The sequence below is a fragment of the Myotis yumanensis genome, unplaced genomic scaffold, assembly GCF_028538775.1.
Source record: "Myotis yumanensis isolate MYYU_CA2020_CCGP unplaced genomic scaffold, mMyoYum1.0.hap1 SCAF_7, whole genome shotgun sequence".
Classification (NCBI taxonomy): domain Eukaryota; kingdom Metazoa; phylum Chordata; class Mammalia; order Chiroptera; family Vespertilionidae; genus Myotis; species Myotis yumanensis.
In genome coordinates, this window is record NW_027223758.1 from 15,684,274 (window position 1) to 15,700,919 (window position 16,646).

Below are 16,646 nucleotides of genomic sequence, written 5' to 3' on the forward strand. Positions count from 1 at the left end.
ACAATACAAAAACAAAAGTCTATGTTAATGATAGTCACAGCACAAATACAAACAAAAATTAGAATATTAACACACAACTTCTAGTATATATTCCATATATTAATTTTTTCCCACAAGTTCTAAAAGTTATGTTGATTAAATCTGAACTTTCTGCAAAGCATCTATAAATATTTAAAAGCCTATGCTAATTGTCCCTCTGACCATTCGACCATTTGCTATGACATGCATAGACCACCAGGGAGCAGACACTCCAACTGGTAGGTTAGCTTGCTGTTGGGGTCCGGCCTATCAGGACTGGGCGAGACGGGCCAGAAACGCCCTGGTCCCGTGGTCCCCTTCTGGCCTCTAAAATATTTCTTCTAGTTAATTTCCTCTCAATGTGCATGAATCCGTTCACCAGGCCTCTAGTTTTTAATAATGAATTAACACGGTTATGATTTTTAGCCTTAAATGTGTTTCAAGGCATTTCTCTACAACTCTAGAGCTGCCATTATCAAATATAATGAAGAGCAGCTGCAGCTCACACTTACTTGAGCCCATTTGGGTGGGTAAGGAACATCACTGAAACAGAGGTTGAGAGTAAAACAGCCAAAAGTTTCATTTTACAATTTCCTATATTTTCATGTGACTTTCTCTTTACCATAAAAATACTTAAGTATACCCACTGAAAAGAAAACAAAAGCAAGTAATGAGTAGTCTTCCTGGTAAGTGTTTGACTCTGTGCCTAATAAATTAAAATCTTAACACTTTAAGCGCCCAGCCTGTTTTGTCTTCGAGATGGAAAAGTATAGTGTCAGTCACCGGTGACTGACAGGGCATTTAACGTGTTAAAGGTAGGAGTAAAATATGAAATTAGAATATTTTACGATCAATACTATATTATTGTTTAGTGCCTTAAATTACTTCCTACTTACCAACAAACTTCATCTACTCCCAGGTCACACCAAACTTAACTTGCTTCATTCTCAGAGTATAAAACCATATATTATCTAACAGTATTATATCCCCTATGTTTACATAATCTCTCACCAGTCTAACATCTCAATTATCGAAGGTTTTCAGTCAGATGGAGATTACTCCAATTAGAATGCACTTCATGTAACGTCACTACATTACATGGAGGCAATTATATCATTCAAATTCCTTTCAAATTCTTACTAGCATTTTCCAGTTTTCCTTTGTTCAGTCATTTAGTTATTTGTAGTTATTCAGTTATTTTTTTAAAAAAAAAAACCAAACTTTAATCACATGAAAGCCCAAGTATACTCTATCACACAATTTAATGCTAAAATCCTTTAATGAAACCCAAATTAGCTTTGTTTATATACTAACATTTAAGGAACTTTACAAATAAGTATTATTTAAGGTAATGAACTTCTAAATAGGAAACTTAAAAAAGGAAGAATGGGCTTAATTTCAGAATATATCTCAATAATATACACTATTATAATATTTTAGAGAAAAATATTCTTTTTGTACCTGGTAATAATATCGAAGAACCCAGCAGAGCCCTTCAACATAAGATTGTACAACTTTACGACGAAATTTCTCATCAGCCGCGTCAACATCAAATTTGTTCTTGTAGTACCGCTGCTTCCAACCAGCTTCCCATAGCCTACAAACCAGTCAAAGCCAGTTTACATTGACTAAATATACTTTTAGTAATTATCTACCAATTTATTGGCCAAATCAATGTATATTTAATATCCAGGTGAAACGTAAATTAGTTTAATAGTAATGTTAGCACAACTTCACTTGGTTATTTCTAAAAAGTCCACTTTCCCAGGATTTATTATCAACTTAAAGATAGTTAAACATCAAAAACCCAAACACAAACTAATAATACCATTATAAAACTACATTTAAAAAAAGAACAACCATTTATTAAACTACTTTAATAACACCTGTTTGCTCAAATTTTCATACTGTTTTACATGTAGTTTTAGATTGTGGGACAATTCTAAAACTACATTTTAAATTCAAATACTGAAATTTTATATTGATCAAGTTCTGCAGTTTAAAATATATTTAAACTGTACCTAAAAAGTCAAATTACTTTTTAGGAAATGACTAGCACGATTCATTTTTTAAAAGGCAAAAAGTGGTTTATAAAAACCATTTCTGGGAACCAAGCAGAAATTATAAGTATACCTACTCTATCCTTGGGCCACCTTACCCCTTTCAGATAAGAGGTGCTGTTGGCTTAAGGTATGTATGTACGTTCTGCTACCGAGAAGCAATTCAATCGATTCACTAAATTATTGCTAATCACCAAAAAAAAGTAATGTAAAAACCCCTATTTTAACCCAAAGCATGTGTTTTTTTAAGTACTCATTTCTCATTCCCTGAGAGATTTAAACATTTTATTGAAGGAACACCAAAAAAGCCAAAAAAGCCCTAGCTGGTTTGGCTCAGTGGATAGAGCATCGACCTGTGGACTGAAGCGTCGGGTTCAATTCCAGTCAAGGGCACATGCCAATCAATGATTCTCTCACATCATTGATGTTTCCATCTCTCTCTCTACTCCTCTCTAAAATCAATAAAAACATATTAAAAAAAAGCCGCCCCCAAAAAAACTTTAAACACACACACACACACACACACACACACTACACCAGTACAGATCAAGAACATAAAAATGATTCTCCATTTAAGAGCTATTTTCTACCATGTACCAGGTCTTACAAATTGCAGTCATGTTTCAGAATACACCATATCAATTTTAAGTTCTCACAAAGTATTAATAGAATATCAGTAGAAAAAATATCTACTATCCATAATGTGGATTACCACTATTTACAGGAAATATCAATGAAATAAATGCTAAAAACTCCAAACATTTCTTTTTGTTGTTATTAATCCTTACCTGAGGATATGTTTCCATTGATTTTTAGAGAGAGTGGAAGGGAGGGGGAGAGACAGAGAAACATCGATGTGAGAGAGACACATTGATTGGTTGCCTCCCGCATGCTCGGGAATCAAACGGTGGACCCCTCAGTGCGAGGGTCAATGCTCTATCCATTGAGCCAAACTGGCTAGGGCCAAACATTTCTTGATAGAAGCATTTCTACCTTGATTATCCTCAGCAACAGGATTAAACAATAAAGTTCTAAGTAAATCAAGTTAACTATTAAGCTGGTATTAAACATGATGACTACACAGTAAAACAAAAAGCACTCTAAGAAGAAAGTCCAGAGTTATAGAATCAGAGAATAAAAACTCAGATCAGGTAAACGTTCCATTACAAGTCACCACAGATCTCAGAATCTCATATCAAAGAATATTAGAAAAATGCAGTATCATACATGACATTTGTGAAGTTTCTTATCATAAATACAAACATACCAATCATGTCCCATAAAAGCAGTATGAGCTGTGGACCACTATTGTTTGTTTAACTTTGAAATTCATCATTTTGCTAAATTCATAATGAGTTTCAATTATTGAGATTGTTGGTCTTTTATACTTGGAGCCTAGGCTGCAAACCTGGATTTAATTACACAGAGGCTGTTAAACTTGCTATATAATGACCAAAAACTTCTGGATAAATTAAATAATCAAAGTTTCCTATTATAAATTTTAAACAGCTAAAGGGAAACTTCTCTGCCATGAAATATAATTGTGCATATGCAAGTTTGTGGTTTTAAAAAATATACATTTATTTCTTAACCAAATGTCGTTTGTGTATTTCATTTTGAGGAATAACCTTTTCAAATGAGAAGATTAAAGCAAACTATATTAAGGTATCCAAGTGTAACTGAACTTAATAGGTTAAGCAGCTTGAAAATTTAATCTCAAACTGGTAACATTCAGATCACATAGTCAGAGCTAAACACCTCATGTCTAGCCGACCAAGTGCTTGGTCTCAGAGGGAAAAGTGGTTTGGAAGACGAAAACCTGCACGCATACTAATCTGGATACTTAGTTTTAACAGCAATAGTAGCTTATATATCTCACTGGAATTTACTGACTAGTTTAAACCTTCACATTAATTACTGTGGATAAAAAGATCACAGGCAAGCATCTGCAGGCACTGCTGCTCTAAGCTAAATAGCATTAATTATATCACATCTATTTCAGCAATTTGCTAACAAAATGCAACCAAAATAATATCTTCACCTGACATTATCCTCTGGCTCAGGTTCACTGTCACTGTCATCTGCTTTTCGCTTCATTCCTCCTAACGGAGATGGGGAACCATCAGAAGTGAAACTTGTATTAGGAGATACTGAAGGACTCTGCAGACAATTAGAGCATTACAGAGAAAGGATTTAATTATTCACTTCACGTAAGAAGTCACATCAAACTGTTACCACCATGTTTCATGATACCACTTTTTCTTTAAGTTATCAAATAGATATGGTAAATATATTTAGAAAATACAAACACCAATCTTGGCCTACTTCACCTCCCCCCAAACAAGTAATATAGTACCAAGCTTCTTATGCTTACACCAAAAAACAAAAAAACTCTGAACATTCTTAGGATAAAAACCACTTCAAAATAAAAATTTAATTTTATACACTTTTAAAATTATAAGACTTGAATATTTCTTTCTTCGGTGGTCCCCTCATGCTACAAAGTTATGATCACATTCCACTGATTACATAACAAAGTTGTAAATGGAAAAAAAGTATATGTATATAAATTAATAACAAATAAATAACACATTAAAAAGTCAATACTGGTGAGAATAAAGTTAAATAAAATGTTCTAACTAGTACAACCACTCTGAAAAACAAATGTCTATAATAATAAAAGCATAATATGCAAATCGACCAAAACAGGCTAACAGCGGATGACCATCCGGACAACCTTCCGGTTGGAGTCAGGGCTGCGATGGTGGCCGAGGCTATGAAGGCCTATTCTTGCATGAATTTCGTGCATTGGGCCTCTAGTTTAATAATAAGACTCTGTCAGGTAACTGTTAAATTATTTTATATATACTGTTTTAAAATTCAATGCACAAATAAAAATTTACTAGTCATCTTAGAAAAATGTAGATTTTATTATTTCAGAGTTAGATACCACTTTAAAGTATTATCAGTTTTATCTTCTTCTATACCTAACTCAATGAACACAGTAGCACCATAAAGTATCTTAATGTTTAATTTAAAAATTATAATCTTCTGCAACTTTACATTGTGTTAAATGACCGAAAACATAAGTGGCAGAAAAGATTTCCATGGTAAAGGTATTCTTCTGTTATTCACAGTATACTAGATATTTCAAGTAAATTAAATTATTTTTAAAATGAGAACTGAGTCTCTCTCTCTTTTTTAATTTATTGATTTTAAAGTAGAGGAAGAAAGGCAGGGGGAGAGAGAGAGGAAGAAAGGAAGAGGGAGGGTGAGGAAGAAAGAGAGGGAGGGAGAGAGGGAAAGAGAAAAGGAGAGAGAGATCAATTTGTTGTTCAACTTATTTATGCATTCATTGGTTGATTCTTGTATGTGCCCTGACCAGGAATTGAACCTGTAACCTTGGTGTATGGAGACAATGCTCCAATCAACTGAGCTACCCTGCCAGGACTAAGGACGCTCTGTTAATACTATAAATAAAACCTTAGTATAAAGGCAGTTCATAAAATAGGCCAAAAAAAGTTACCACAAAGTAAAATTATATTTCAGAGAGGATATAACACTTCCCTTTTTAAAATGTATAATATCAATTTTATCATGAAACTATATAGCCAATACTATAAAAAAATACACCAATAAAAATAAATCCAGGAAGGAACTGTTGTACTTGGAAAATGAGATGGGTATTTTTAGTCAGACAGATCTGAGTTTGAAATACCAAATCCAATCTTTACTGAATGTATGGCTCTGAGCAATTTATTTAACCTCTGTCAGCCTCTGCTTCAAATGGGGATGATAATGTTCTATCTCTTTACAGGTTATTGCAAGGATTAAGTAAAACAATACATGTGAAAGACCAATAACATACTGCCTGGTGGCACCAAGTAGTTACCATTAATTAAGTTATCATTATTTTTTAAACCCAACACTAATCCATTTGGATCAAACTATGAGAATGATGTTCCTATCAACAGTCTAAGTACAGAGTTGTTGTAAAAAGCAAACTTTCCCAAATTGACAAACAACATTTAAACTCTATCTTTAGATAAAAATAATATACCTTCAAAAAAAAAAAAAAAAAGGTGCTGGCTCTTTGATACTGAATCTCTGCTGCTCTACTTTCTGCTCTAGCTCTCCTAGTAAAAGTATTCTTTCCTACCCCCATAGCCAGTTTGGCTCAGTGGGTAGAGCGTCGGCCTGCAGACTGAAGAGTCTTAGGTTCGATTCCAGTCAAGGGCACATGCCTGGGTTGCAGGCTCCATCCCCAGTAGGGGGCATGCAGGAGGCAGCTGATCAATGATTCTTATCATTGATGTTTCTATCTCTCTCTCCATCTCCCTTCCTCTCTGAAATCAATAAAAATATATGTTTTTTTTAAAAAGTATTCTTTCCTAAACATACCAGATTCATACCACCTCAAATTTCTTTTGAAAAAGCTATTTTTGCAATCAAACTTACTAAACTGAAACTGGTCACAGATATAATGAAACCAAACTTCTGAATGCAACATTTAAAAACATATTTACATAATATAAATAAAGCCACGAATAAAACCATACTTATGAGGAAACAAACCTATCTAATAGAACATTAACAAGGCAGACCATCAGTAGACACCAGTCAACTGAGACTAACACACCCAAACATTTAGAAAAAATAAAACATAATCTTAAAGGTTCCCTTTAAATAAACTTCATGATTTTAAAGAAATTTCATAACTTTACTTCATAATTTTCTTAAACTTGGAACATTCAAGATGAAAATCCCTCCATGCAAACACTCCAATAGAAACAATTGTGTCAAGAGGAATTAAGACAGGATCAAATAAGCAACCTAATCACCAATCTCTCCACTCCTATTTCCATGTCAGATATTAATCACTAATGGGTCTAGTCCTGTAGAGTCTGAATATAGTTTTGGAATCCTTCTCGAAGCATCACAGCTGGCAAAGGTTAAACCTACTTGGCTGCCCGAGATTCAGAGAAAAATATTCTATCAGCAATATGGTGTTTGAGAATACTTGTCACTCGCAGTTCCTCTGAGGGGACTGTAGTCCCTATATTCTTAAATAATGGACATCAGTTTTTTCTGTTTGACTCACGTGTCTCATTGCAATCCCTTTCACTGACCCTCCATATCCCATTCTGTTAATGGTGTAAGGAATAAGACAAGAAAACAAAAACCAAACAACAAAATACACAACAGAAACCTAGGCTGCTTCTCTCAAGAGGTGCAAAATCTCAGTTCTCAAATTTCAAATGTAAGGTCCTTAAAACTTCGAGGTGTGAATTTATGGCAAGACAAATCCAATCAGTCTCCTGATATGGCAAACATTCTCCTCATAGGATTGCCCTGTAATAAGGGATTTGAGCATCAATACAATAACTATTAGAATAATGAAATCTAAACATCCAAACTTAGGCTGTTTCCTTGGATATATCATAGCAATGATTTACAGAAGATACCAAACCTTACATACTATCTTGCCTTCTCTATAACACACTCTTTCTCTCATGCCTACTAGTCCAAAATAAACAATAACTTTATCTGCCATCTGTGAATGTTGGTTGGTTGTCTGTTTCCTCACTCCTATTGCTGCCATGCCCATGTGCTCTGAGCCCATGGTCTGTTGCTACTATTACAGAGAGCTGAGTTGGAGAGTAAGAGTTTAGGCAGTAAAGAGTATAGTAGTATTCGAAAAATTGAGGAATACTATTCTCCAAAATGACCCTGACTGATCCCTGGAAGGAAAGGGGAAATAGGCAGCAAAACCCACCCATCTCTCTTGCTCCAGCTATGAGACGTTTGCATGTCCAAGTGATGCTTCCAGCACCATCACCACCTAGTACCTTGGTCCCATTGAAATCACTGCAGCCACTTAGCTATCTTTACTTTATCCATTTTCTTTCTTTCATATTACTTAGATATTTTCATATTGATAAAAATAAACTTAACATAATTAAAAATATCTTAAGGTAAAAAAAATAGAAAAAACTATAAAACAACTCTAGGGTAAGTGATAAAATTTACACACAACTGCAAGGGACATGTGATAGTCACCACTCTTCAATGCCACATAAAAGTAGGTCACTTACAGAGTTATTCTGCATCCTCATTTCATAGGCTGCTTGTCTCGGATTATTGGCTACTTGAGAACCTGAATTTCTTGAACCCAAGGCATGAGGAGTCAATATTCCACCAGGAGTGAAAGCTGGTTGATCTCTCTAACATAAATGGAAATAAATGTAGAAATTAAAATTAAATGACAACACAGATGACAGGAAGAAAAGAGGGCAACAAAATAGAGTCCCCACTGTAAGCACTTAAAAAGTGAAAATGGATTTTCATTCACATTACATAGTTGTTGACACTTTGATCTGATTGAAACTTACCCTATAAATAATAGTCTGCAATATTTAAACAACTCTGAAAGTACAAATAATTCACTGTTCTGATATACACAGAGACTCTATCCCAGCTAATTAGGCTAATCTATTATGTTTACTTACAATTTCAGAACACATTCAAGACAAAATTCTAGGCAAATTAAGTATAACTAATAAGATAAAAAACAAGTCAAGAGTTTGATTTATACTTAGAAATACAACTTTTATTTACTCTTCACTTTCCTAGAATTCACTTTCCAATTAATTAGAGCTATGACTAAAGCTGTAAAAGTTAACAATCATGGCTGACTGATACAAGAGAGATTTTTTAAATAAACATTGACTGAAAGAAAATAATTATATAGAGGGTAGAAAATAAATATGCCCCTCCCATTCTAAGTGATTTTGAACCTACTTGCAATATTAAACAACTCTACTTGTTTTCTTTTCTAAATTCCTGAAATTGCTCGATTCCAACAAAATATAATGATAAAAGGCAGTCCCTAAACTCCATGAGTTTAAAATCTAGTAAGGAAGATAAGAAAAACAAGAACTAAAAAGTTAAGCATGCAATTAAGAAAACAAATATCACTGCAAGAAACCCTAGAGTGAAAAGAACTGCTCCCCCTAGTCTATGAGCAGAAGAAATAGAGACTTTGTAGAAAAGGTAAGATGTGAGGGAGTCATGAAGTAAAAAAATCCATTTGAAGGTACCAAATGAAGGCAATGATCTGAGTCTGGAGGGACATGGTGTATTAAGAAGGCAGAAGGGAAAAAGCTGGGCAGGTAGAATTAGACCAGATCATAGTGCACTCTGCATGCCAGACGAAGATAAAACTGTATTCTGAGGAAACTAAGGAGTTACTGGTGATTTCTGAGTAGAGAAACAACCAAGTTTTGAGTGTCATGTTCTGGGAATACTAACCTGACAATGATGTAGACAAAATTTAACTTTCAAGAGGATACAAAAGGTTAACTGTTTTTATTACAAAAGCAATACCTGATTAGGATAAATGCCAACCACCCCCTCCTGCCCGTCAATTGTATCCCTTCAGATGCTTGAAAAAGGGCTTCTTTACTTTCAACCCCAGCATTCTTTCTCCATGTAAGAAGGCAGCTGGGGGAACACTATGCCCCTATCCAACCCTTACTGGATAAGAAATAAAAAGCTATTGTAACAAACATTTTCCTCCCAAACTGTAAGTCATGTTATTGCCAATCTTATTATATTAATTAAAACTCACCTTCATTCTCTTTCTTTTTTCTTTCTGTCGTCTTCTAAAACTGTCCTAAAAGTATAAAATCCACATATTCTGTCAAATAATTACACAAAAATGTAAGAGTTAAACATTACCAGGAATGATTTGAGAAACAATTAAAGTTTTTAAAGGAAGACCCCAGAAACCTAGGTACATAATTAAACTAGGTAATAGACTATATGTTTAAAGTGCTGCTTATCAGAACTTTAGATGGGTAGAGAGCATTCTATATTTAAGTACAATTTAATTTTCCTCCTAATTTTTTTCAGATGGTTTTTATATCATTCCAGGAAAGAATGAAAGACTCATGACAAAAACTACTGGCTCTACCCTGGAGCGAACAGGCTACCAATGTGGAGAAGATACAAATAGAAAAACAAAGAATTCTTAAGCTGTAGTTGAAGTCAGTTAATAATCAAGATGTCAGTTTAAAAATATTGAGAAGACAACTTAATAGCGAGCCTCTGTTACCTAAATAGGACTTGACAATTTCTAACTCTGTAACATATATGACACAGTGGGTAAAGAGAAAGTGGGCTCTATGCAAACACCACTCCCACCCCCGGACTCTAAAAAGTCAATTTAATTAAAGGAAGGACATTCAGATGTTCACACTGCTTATTCTGGGCCAATTTTAACTCATAGGAAAGGGTCCAGACTGCATCATCAAGTTTTCAAAATGTAGCCGTGGTTTCAACTGCATAGGGTTTGGGGTTGATGTTGCTTCCCCACTAACTGTTCAGACTATTCAAAGGCCTCCTTTACCTCTCATGCCCCAAATTCTGTGATTATCAAGGCACTGAAATGACAGCTAAGGTGGCTGTGGCTGCAGCTAATGGCCTAAAACGGGCCAGCTAGTACTGTACTGGCTGTCATCCTATAGCTTCACTTCAATCCTTTCCAGGTCAGTACTGCCAACTGCGACGTGTTAACAAAACGTGAAATTTGTGCTTTCAGCCAGGAGAGGGGTTGAATGATGAATTCATAGTGAATGACTACCTTATAACCTCCTAAAATATAAAAACCACCTATTTATTTAATCAAGCTTTTGCCCCCACCTGCAATGAAACTTCTCTTATCTAAGTCACCAATGACTGATAGACTGTGAAATCCATTATTCAGTTTTCAGTCCTTGTCTGACCATGACTCTTTCCATCTTAGATGTATGGCTTTAAACACCATCTAAATACTTAAGACTTCCCAACCAGGATCTCTTTCCTCTCACCACCCCGATTCACTTTCCAGGCTTCCTCATCAGTTGCTCAGACCATTTTTCAATTGCTCAGACAAAATGCCTAGGACTCATTCTTGATAGCTTTCTTTTTCTCACACCTAGCATTTAACTCATTAGCCAATCCCATTGGTTCTATCTTCAAAATATGCAGAATCCAACCAGCTCTTGTCACCTCCACTACAACTATACTAGCTCCCTTGGACCTGACTTCCTGCTTCAATCTTTGCCTCCATACAATGAGTCTCAATACAACAGCTAGTGGCCCTTCGATAATCTTGTCACTTTTATACTCAAACCCCTCCAGAGTGAAAGCTAAAGTCCTCATAATGACCTGTAGGGTCCTGCCAGATCTGGCCTGCCATCATCTTTCTGATCTCTTCTCTGCTCCTGCCACACTGGCTCCTTGCAGTTTTGTGAACATCTGAGTATGCTTCTGCCGAGCCTTTCCACTGGCTATTCCCTCCATCTGAAATGCTCTTCCTGCAAATGTCTGCATGGTTTACTCCCTCCCATCCTTCAGGTCTTTATTCAAAGTCATCCGTGGGCATGGCACTCTCTAACCACCTTTTTTAGAATTGCAAACTACCTATCACCACCTTCCCAGCTATTTCCTCACCTGCTTTAATTTTCTTCATGGCACTTATCCCTAACACATTACACAATTTACTTAAGCTTTTGTGCTTATCATTCATCTCCCCCAGAAGAATGTCAGCACTGCAGGGTTAGGAATTTTTGTGTTTTTTTGTTTGATGTATCAGTTAACACTCGAATACTATCAGGCACATGGTAACACTTAATAAATATTTGCTGAATAAACAGACAATATTTGTAAGATTAAAAGGCAAACCCCAAAGCTCATAAAACAAAAAGCATCACATTTACCTAACTGCTCAATTTAAATAATAAATATTGATGCATGTCTCTTCTACTATCTGTTCTGCTAGTCACTTAAATACCTATTTCTAAGAGTGGTAGTCACACCTATGCACAATAGGTCCATCTGGGTGCGATCAACTCCTTTGGAAATCTGTCAAAAGTGGACACACTTTCCAAAAAAATACATAGCACCATATACTTTTAAATGGAATTTCTGAGAGTTCATAAATTCTGCCCTCCCACCCCCCCATGCATACTGATGGATATCATATGATGTCAATGACACCAAAAAAACCCAAAGTTTTAAAATGTCCTCTTTGTCAGGCTGCTGAAAACCATTATTACCTAAATCTGAAGCACTCTAGTATCTATCAAATCCCATACAACCTGCCCTAATGCTAAATATCACCAATATTTAACAGTGTAAAGTCTGCTAAAGCCACATAAAAAGACTGTTGTAACATGAGGCTTTTACACCAAGCAGTACACACCACATATAGTTTTTTCTTAAAACATAAATGGCAGTAGGTCAAGTGGAGCCACTATAATTGTTGAAGACTTATTTAACAATGGCTGTCCTGGTAGACATTTGGTATCCTAGACAAAGTTAGTTCTGTCATTTGAATTTTACATATGAAAATTTCTTGCCAACACAGAAGATTACCAAATACCAAAAGCTTTGGATTGCTTACAATCCACTCACTCTTTTACTTAAAATGGTACTCCAAATTCTAAAATAAGAGATCACTAGCTACAGTATACAAAATTGAAGAAAATATGAAATCTTGTCAGATACAACAACATGTTGTAATGTTAGAAGATCATGAAGCAATATAGCAATATTATGTTGCTATTTGCTCAAAATAGCCATATGACTTTTTATAAAATCAGTTTCCAAAAGAATTTCCTTCACTCTTATCTGCTACTATTATCCGCTCATTTTACCCACTGCTTGCCTCCCTTGCCACTCCCCCACAACCCACTCAGCCTCCAAGCTGCTGCCCCTCTCCAACACTCACTCCCCAGGGCCTCTGAACCCCTGGCTGCAGACTAGGGGCCTGTGCATATCTATCTCCTCTCTTCAGGTATTTCCTCCCATCTCTCTAGAACTGGCTCCTCTTTCTCCTTATATGCCCACACGTCTCGAGGTTTCTGTTGGAGGCACTTTCACTCCATACAAGCTCCCAGGGATTTCAAATTCACACTCATGACTTGAAGTACCTCCTAGTCGCTAATGGTTCTCAAATCTCCTTTTAAAAAAACTTCTACTCTGAGCTTTACACATATCAATCAAATTGCTTTCTGGGCTTTTCTCCTTTCAGGTGTCCTGAATGCTTGAGGTATCACTCAAACTCAGTATCTCCAAAATGAAATTTCATTTCTACCTTGTCACCACCCTAACCTGCTCTACCCTCAGTACTTACTATGTCAGTAAATGGCACCAGCAAACTCAACTGTCCAGGTCAAAAACCCAAACTTCTCACCTAAGCCCTCCACACTATCAGATGTAATCAATTCCTAAGAGCTTTGTTTCCCACTTTTAAAAAAATCTTTATTGTTGAAAGTATTACATATGCGCCCTTATTTCCCCCACTGACCTCTTCTAGCCTGCCTCCACACACCCCTACCTTGGCCCCAGGCCTTCATCACCCTATGGTCTGTGTCAATGGGTTATGCATACAAGTTCTTTGGTTGATCTCTTCCCACCCACCCATCCACCCACCCTCCCCCACCTTATTTCTCTCTTTCAAATTTAAATTTCTTACTCAAAGCTGCAACCCTCTGCCTTGGCTGATGCAATCCAAATCACACCCCCTACATTCTACTACCAGAGTACAAAGTTCCTAGCTCTTAACCTGTCTTCCAGAGCATAAATATTTCCTATAAACATGGCAGCTCAATTCCAGCATTCTTGTAGCCTTGGAACCCTCATTTAATATCCTATTGATTAGACAAGTGTTTAGATTTATATCTTAAGAATATGAAGAGAAAAAAAATTACAATGCAACTCACAGTGTACAATATATATAATTCCACAAAGCAAGCATCAAAACCTTTATAACATAATGAAAGCACTACCACTCACGATTACACTGATGTTCTATACACTATAATGATATAACAACGCACTCAAAGAGGTTAAAAGTACAATCACAGGATCATCACAGCCTATTAGAGACAGGAGCAATTTAGCTACTGCAATAGAAACACTTTACCTCATCATCCTTTCTCTTTTTAAAAATGCTATCCTCAACTTCACCAACTGCTAACATGATCATCTGTACTCTTTGCAGATTGACATAACCACTTTCTGTTAGGTAACCCTGTAAGTAATAAAATACATGTAAAATGACCTTCTTATAAAAGCAAATACTTCTGTTTTCAAATTATTCAAGAGTAAACTTACCCCAGTTTTGTGTACCACATTTTTGTATATGTTGACCAAACGATCAATTGCACCTTCCCTGCCACCAGGAAACAAATATTATACATTAGGACTAGTATGCACTGTAAAGTCAAGGAGGCTAAAGAAAGTCTTAAAAACCACAAAAACACACATACCTAATTTCTAACGATGGCAGATGAGGAAGAAAGTCATTTCCCACAAAGAAGCACATGAAGACCCAGTCATCAATGCTCCTCTCAACATCAAATGTGAATGGAAGGCTGGCCATGGTGAGCTCTCTTTCCAAATACTACAACCAAAAAGGAACAGTGGCATGAAAGCTATTAAATGCACACTTGTCTTAGAATACCAATTCCAATGATTATGACTACATACCTCACGAAGAACATTAAGACGAAGGAAGATAAACTCTCCCTCTGCGCAAGGAAGACTATCTGCAAGTTCATCGTGCTACAAGAAAGGGACAAGGATTAAACATGTCCACTCTAAACCCTGTAAATTTTCAGTCAAATAAATATGGCTTTTTTAAAAAAGCAGATCCATTTTAATACTCTATTTTTTTTAAATTAAAAAAAGAATTCACCATAACATCCTTCCTTCCTAATAATAGAGAAAAGTGGTAATTAGCCGTACCTCCGCTACCCTTCCCATTGGCTAATCAGGGTGATATGCAAATTAACTGCCAACTAAGATGGCGGTTAACCACCAACAAAGATGGCAGTTAATTTGCATATGTAGGCACAATGCAGGGAGGCGAAAGGGAAAGCACTGAAGAAGCCCCCTGCCGCTGACTGTGATCGGAAACCCAGGGGGGGAGCTAATAGCCGGAGGGCAGGGCCTGCCCACAGCCATGATTGGAGAACCTGGCGACTTTGCCGCCCCAGCCAGTGATAGCGGGAAGCAGGGGTGGAGCCAGCGATAGGAGCTGGGCAGGGGCAGAGCCGGCAGTCCGGGGAGCTAGGGGTCCCTTGCCCAGGCCTAAAGCCTTGGCCATAGGCTAGGCCTGGGCAGGGGTGGAGCCTGCAATCTCGGGGAGCTGGGGGTCCCCTGCCCAGGCCTAATGCCTTGGCCACAGGCGTTAGGCCTGGGCAGGGGCGGTGCCAGCGATCACCGGTAGCAGGGGCAGAGTTGGCAGTGGTGGGAGCTTGGGGTCCCCTGCCCAGGCCTAATGCCTTGGCCACAGGCATTAGGCCTGGGAAGGGGTGGAGCAGGAGATCCTGGAGAGCTGTGGATCCCCTGCCCAGGCCTGATGCCTCAGTGAGAGGCATTAGGGCGGAGCGGGCAATCGCAGGGAGCAGGGGCCGAGTTGGCGATGGTGGGGAGCTGGGGGTCCCTTGCCCAGGCCTAATGCCTTGGCCAGAGGTGTTAGGCCTGAACACGGGCAGAGCCAGTGATAGTGAGCAGGGGCGGAGTAGGCGATCGTAGGGAGCTGGGGGTCCCCTGCCCAGGACTAACGCCTTGGTCAGAGGCATTAGGTCTAGGCAGAGCGGGAGATCGTGGGGAACTGGGGGGTCCCCTGCCCAGGACGAATGCCTCCACCAGAGGCCTTAGGTCTGGGCAGGGGCGGTGCCAGAGATCGTGGGTATCAGGGGCGGAGCCGGGGATGGTGGGAGCTGGGGGTCCCCTGCCCAGGCCTAATGCCTCAGCCAGAGGCATTAGGCCTGGGCAGGGGCAGAGCTGGCAATTGCAGGGAGCTTGGGGTGCCCTGTCCAGGCCTAATGCCTTTGCCAAAGGCGTTAGTTTGGGCAGGGGCAGAGCCAGCGATTATGGTCAGCAGGGGCTGAGCTGACAATTGAGGGAGCTGGAAGTCCCCTGCCCAGGGCTAATGACTCAGCCAGAGGCGTTAGGCCTGGGCAGGGGCCAAGGCGGCAATTGGTGTGAACTACAGAGGAAACACCTTTTCTGACTACTCATTGGCTTAGCTCCCTGTATGCCACTGGTAATATTCTTAGTAACTTGGGTAATAAGAATCCAAATAGGCGATCTAGGGTTTTTTACCACAATCCTGGAGGAAAAAAGGAAGGTCCGCTGCTGTAGGGCTAAGAAATGTCATATCCTACCCTAGCTAGTTTTGCTCAGTGGATAATGCCTCGGCTTGCCCACTGCTGGGTCTGGGTTCAATTCTGACCAAGGGCATGTACCTAGGTTGCAGGCTCCTCCCTGGCCTGGGTCCAGGTCAGGGTTCTTGCAGGAGGCAACCAATCAAAGTGTTCCTCTCACTTTGATGTTTCTCTCTGTCTTTCCCTTTTTCTTCCACATTCTCTAAAAATCAATGGAAACATATCCTCAGGTGAGGAGGAAAGAGAGAGAGAGAGAGAGAGAGAAGGGAGGGAGGGAGGGAGGAAGGAAGGAAAGAAAGAAGGAAAGAGAAAGAAAGAAAGAAAGAAAGAAAGAGAGGGAGAGAGA

The 16,646-nt window shown here is 38.2% G+C and overlaps 1 protein-coding gene across 2 annotated transcripts in view; it reads right to left on the reverse strand.

Annotated features, from left to right (window-relative positions):
* XRN2 (5'-3' exoribonuclease 2) overlaps positions 1-16,646 on the reverse strand; it is a 74,996-nt gene that overhangs the window by 38,355 nt on the left and 19,995 nt on the right. Inside the window, exons 10-17 of one of the 2 annotated variants that reach the window (XM_070419820.1) lie at positions 14,616-14,690; positions 14,396-14,529; positions 14,241-14,298; positions 14,050-14,157; positions 9,709-9,753; positions 8,174-8,302; positions 4,120-4,238; positions 1,480-1,615 (exon numbers count right to left, since the gene is read on the reverse strand). In XM_070419820.1, coding sequence (XP_070275921.1) covers positions 1,480-1,615; positions 4,120-4,238; positions 8,174-8,302; positions 9,709-9,753; positions 14,050-14,157; positions 14,241-14,298; positions 14,396-14,529; positions 14,616-14,690 — 804 coding nt within the window. The remainder of the gene's footprint in view (positions 1-1,479; positions 1,616-4,119; positions 4,239-8,173; positions 8,303-9,708; positions 9,754-14,049; positions 14,158-14,240; positions 14,299-14,395; positions 14,530-14,615; positions 14,691-16,646) is intronic. The other variant, XM_070419822.1, reaches the window with a different exon arrangement.